We start from the raw sequence: 4,769 nt of genomic DNA on the forward strand, positions 1-4,769 counted from the left end.
AACCCTTTAGTGTATCAGTGTAAACAGGGAATAGTAAAAGAAGTGGGTAGTTATAATATGGCATGTAATATTAGAAGGAACGTATATGCCCAGCTTTCCTCCATTACACTTTTTTATAAGCATAGAACTGAAAAATAGCTCTTCACCATGTTTATATACCAGACTCGAACTTTGATTTTACCAAAGGGATTATGTCTCTTTCTAAGATGCTGCTGCTTCTTTACAGGGCTTTGTGAGCAGAAAAGTGGCATTACCTCTGTAAGCCAAGAGGCCTGAGATGATTCTCTGATGTTTGTTGCTGTTGGACCCTGCAATGCCAGTGGTAATAGGGAATCTGAGATAATCCCATCTTTCTTCTGTAGAATTTACTACATTTTGAATTTACACATTTAATCCCTTTTAAAATGGTCTTTGGGCATTTTTAGCCCCTTACTGTTGCTACATTGATGGAATATAGCAAAACACATTTTATAAGAAGATGGTTTGTGGAGCATGAATTTAATATCTCATCCACTAAACCATGTGCCATAAACTCTCAATTATAAATTTGCACTCTATGTATTAAAACTCTTGCTTCACCCATGAAATTATGAACAGACGGACAGTTTTAAAGTTACTCAGCGTTTTGCCTAAAAGCAAATCAGTAATATATAAACAGTCTTTGAAGAATATAATGATAGACTAATGCTTACTGTGCTGAAATGTGTATATTTCCTGAAAGATTTCCACTATAAAAAGAGATTTCTGAGAGATATTGTGTGACAGATGAGGTTCAGAATTTCATGCTAAACATCCAGGATGTGAGTTTCAATAACCAACACCAAAAAAGTACCAGCACTCATGTTTCTCCACTGTAACTTAGTCCAGGTGTTAATCACATCTTACTGATGGCAAAAAGAAATAAAAACCCTCAGTGAAAGCATTCTGGATATGTACAGTTAACCTTTCTCTGGTAAATCAACAAAATTACTGTCCACACTATGATTTGTTAACACTCTGTCAGGGAAAATAAAATCAAACAATATACAATTTATTGGGCACACAAAATCTGTTATATAGTCAAATGATAAAATTGTGAATAAAACTTCGATTAAACGGCCATTCCTCTCGATTGCCTGTATTAATGATCAGAAAATAGCCTACTTTAGACGAAATTAGAATATCTGTCAGAACGGAAACGTACACGTTTGCTTAAAATCGAAAGATGGGGATTTTGTTATCCTACAATTTAAATTCCAGGAATGGCATTCAACACGTGAATATCCAAAAATCAATAAAACAAAAGATGAGTAATCTACAGAAATGTAAAATAGTGAATTAACTTTGGCCTTTTGCGCCGCTCTGCTTTCACGTGGATGGATTAGCAAAGAAGCAATATTTTACTTTAAACATTACATTTCATAAAATTCCCTTTCGAATATAAAAAGCTTCATTTACACAAGGTGTGCAGTCACAAGTGGTCTGCGCAACCCCTGGTTTTCTCTTCATTATCACTGTTATCTAATGAAAATCCAGTTTCTCATCCCAGAGAGGATAAATAAACGGAATGAAACCGATGGGGGAGATTTTAACGCTTGCAGTGCGCCTCCCCCTGTGCCAGCTCTTTGCACATGTCGGCCGGTGTGTTTCCTCTGGCTGCTCTGTGCAGCGCCGCTTCGCTTAATCCGGAGCTGGAGGCGCGGCCCGCCGGCCCGAACGCGCTGTAGTTCGTGAAAGCGGGATAAAAAGCAGAAGCGTAGTAGAAGTGCCTGGGGAGGAGAGGACCCCGTGTGGGCGACCTGGAGGGCGAGAACGTGCCCGTGCTGATGATGACCGGACTCTGAGCGGCTCCGCATGTTTGGAGCCGCTCACTACCCGGTTTATCCGACGTGGCGATCTCGGCCAGAGACCACAGTTTGGGTTTGGGAGCCGGGTTCGTGGAATGAATGACAGATGTGCCAAGGCCGCTCTCTCCGGAAGGCTTCACTGCGCTCGGAGTGTCTCCCTGATCTGCGGGTGTCTCTGGCCCGACTCTCTCGCTTTGGAGAGAGGAGGTCGTGGGTGATGAAGAGTCGCACCCAGCCCGAGGCTCACCTTCTCTCAGAGCGGAAGTGTCAGTAACACGATCCGCTTCATCATCAGTGTGTTCTGTGTGCTTCTCGGTCGTGATTAATCCTGGATTAACGGGAAGGCCTGAAAGAGAATTAAATCAGTGTCAAAGATTACTTCTCTGTATTACTACTACGAATAATAATAATGTACGCAAATTTAAATTTTATTAATTTTTTTTTTTTTTTTTTTTTAATTTTACATAACGTCATGATATACCTAATTCTTTGGTCGACTCTGCCATTTCGGCTGCCTTAATCGGCTCATCTTCGTCATCATTTTTTTCCAAATCGATATTATCTTCTTCATCTTCGTCCTCGCTTCTGTTCCGTGGTGTCCACGTCATCTTGTTCTCCTTCTTCAGTCTTCTGCGCGCGTTGGCAAACCAGGTGGACACTTGGGTAAGAGTCATTTTGGTGATGATGGCCAGCATTATCTTTTCCCCCTTGGTGGGGTACGGGTTCTTCCTGTGTTCGCTGAGCCAGGCCTTCAGCGTTGCGGTGGCGTCCCGCGTGGCGTTCTTCCGGTACGCGGGGTCTCCGAGCGGGAACGCGCCCAGCGGCGCTCCGTACGGGTGCGCGTAACCCAGAGAGGCGGCCAGACCCGGGGACGGCTCATACGGGGAACCCTGGAACAGTGACATTATAGATATTATTGTAGTAACACACACACACACACACACACACACAGAGGAAAACTATAGCCTTCCATAACCTAAAGATCTGATTAACCATCAGAAAGGACAGCCTTGTCTTTCATTCAAACCTTTTTTCTTTTCTTTTTATTTATTTATTTATTTTCAAACCTAATTTCTTCTTTTTTGTATACATTTGAAATAAACTCCCAAAAGCTAGGCCAAAACTAGAAATTATTATTATTTTTAAATCAGACATAATTGTAGAAACTGAATATGCAGTCTGAAGCCTATAATATCATTAAAGCAATTATCCTAAGCGATTGTCTTTAATACAGCTTTTGTAGGTACTTTAGCTTATTTATAGCTTTACTGCTTGAGCTGACATTTTATTTAATAAGAGGCTTATATTAATGACAACGAAAATGTTGGGGATTCATAATGCTCAGGCCTGTCATACTAGCTTTTGTGCATATAAATGAAATATTCGCCTGTTTGGAGAAATGTTTGTTTTCCTAAATACAATTCTACAGAGTCTATAGAGTCATCTCTATAAACTGGGAGAACTACACTATTGAGCTTGCAACCAGATGTAAATTTTCGTATTCTCTTTAATATTTCTGTTATATGAAGGGCACACAAGTTTGGGTTTCAACTCGCAGTATAATGTTCTAAAAAAAGTCTGTTCAGTTGTGTGCAAGCTTATAAAACCGTGAGTTCCCAGCAGTGTCAAAAAGTTTACAGTGATCATAAACGTTGCAGTCTAAGGACTCACCGCGAATGAGGAGAACTGTGGTGCGGATGCGGGCTCTGAGCCGTACTGGAGCGAGTTGAAGGCTGGAGTTTGGCTGGTGAAAGCTGTAGATCCCGCGTACGGTGCAAACGCAGAGCCGGAGCTGGAGTTCCCTCTGCTCAGCTCATCCGCACGCGGCGCCGCCAGCGCGCTCGAGCCGTATGAAGGACACGAATAGAGAGCCAGAGGGGTGGACGCCTGGTACAAGTAGCCCTGAGGGTATGACATGCTGAAAATCCCAGCCAAACGATCCAGTGAAATGTGTGCACTGCTTCCCACGAGTTACTGCCGGACTCGGTCACATTGGCACGGAGTCGCGCGCTGTGTAGACTGTTGACGCGCACGTGGAACATTCACAAGTACCTATAGTGTATTACATGGAAGTGATGGGAAGAGGTCTTGGTCAGTGGCCATCGGGTTTCCTTCAGATCATCTCCATTTGCTCTGGTGTCCGTTATCCGACTGTAAGAAAAATGCCTTCTTTATTTAGAGCAAATTGTCGGATGGAAATATAAATGTGTCGGATAGCGCTAGCGTGACGAATGAAAAGACATATTCCGCTGTTCCCTGTGGCGGAGGCTACAGGCTCTTCAGCTACAGGAATTGGAAGGGAAGAAGGAAAAGCTCATGCTGAGTTTCCTGCGTCCATCGCGATAATTGGCGGACTGCCTCTCTGTTTCTCTCTCTCTCGCTCTCTCTCTCTCTCTCTCTCTCTCAGACACGCGCGCGCGCTCATACACGAACTGACTACATAAGTAGGGTTTTCATAAGGTAGTCATCATAAAATATTTTAGAATATTTTTTCCAATGAAACGTTAACATTGAAAGAAATAACTAAATTCCTGCTTATTTAACACAATATCTCGTTTGTGTGTGTGTGTGTGTGTGTGTGTGTGTGTGTGTGTGTGTATCGGCGCTGTGATGGAGCGGCAGAGGACGCAAGAGAGTTGAGCAGAGTTAAAGATCTTTGGCGAGATAAACAATGACATTATGGCCAAAATGCGATCAGCATGACTTCCTCCAAGCCGATAGCGACTGAATAAGAGTTTCACACGGATTCGGCAGTGGAAGAGTTAAAACACACTAAGCAAATAGTGCAGGAAAAGGAGTGTATAAATGTATAAGGAGAAGGCAGAGTGGATTACACAGCATTTAACCTCCAGCCATACAGGTAGGCCTGCATTACATCACTCCACATTTACTTTATATTTAAAGTCGTCTTTTTCCTAATGAGATTAAATCAACAACATAGAC

At 42.6% G+C, this 4,769-nt stretch overlaps 1 protein-coding gene across 1 annotated transcript; it reads right to left on the reverse strand.

The window, feature by feature from the left end:
- Nucleotides 1–409: 409 nt before the first annotated feature.
- Nucleotides 410–4,203, reverse strand: irx5b (iroquois homeobox 5b). Its single transcript, XM_017485598.3, has 3 exons — nucleotides 3,498–4,203; nucleotides 2,308–2,716; nucleotides 410–2,172 (listed from the first exon to the last, which is right to left on the reverse strand). The coding sequence occupies exons 1-3, from the start codon at nucleotides 3,741–3,743 to the stop codon at nucleotides 1,568–1,570; spliced, it is 1,260 nt and encodes a 419-aa protein (XP_017341087.1). The 5' UTR covers nucleotides 3,744–4,203; the 3' UTR covers nucleotides 410–1,567.
- Nucleotides 4,204–4,769: the final 566 nt, after the last annotated feature.

Source organism: Ictalurus punctatus, chromosome 14 (assembly GCF_001660625.3).
Source record: "Ictalurus punctatus breed USDA103 chromosome 14, Coco_2.0, whole genome shotgun sequence".
Classification (NCBI taxonomy): Eukaryota; Metazoa; Chordata; class Actinopteri; order Siluriformes; family Ictaluridae; genus Ictalurus; species Ictalurus punctatus.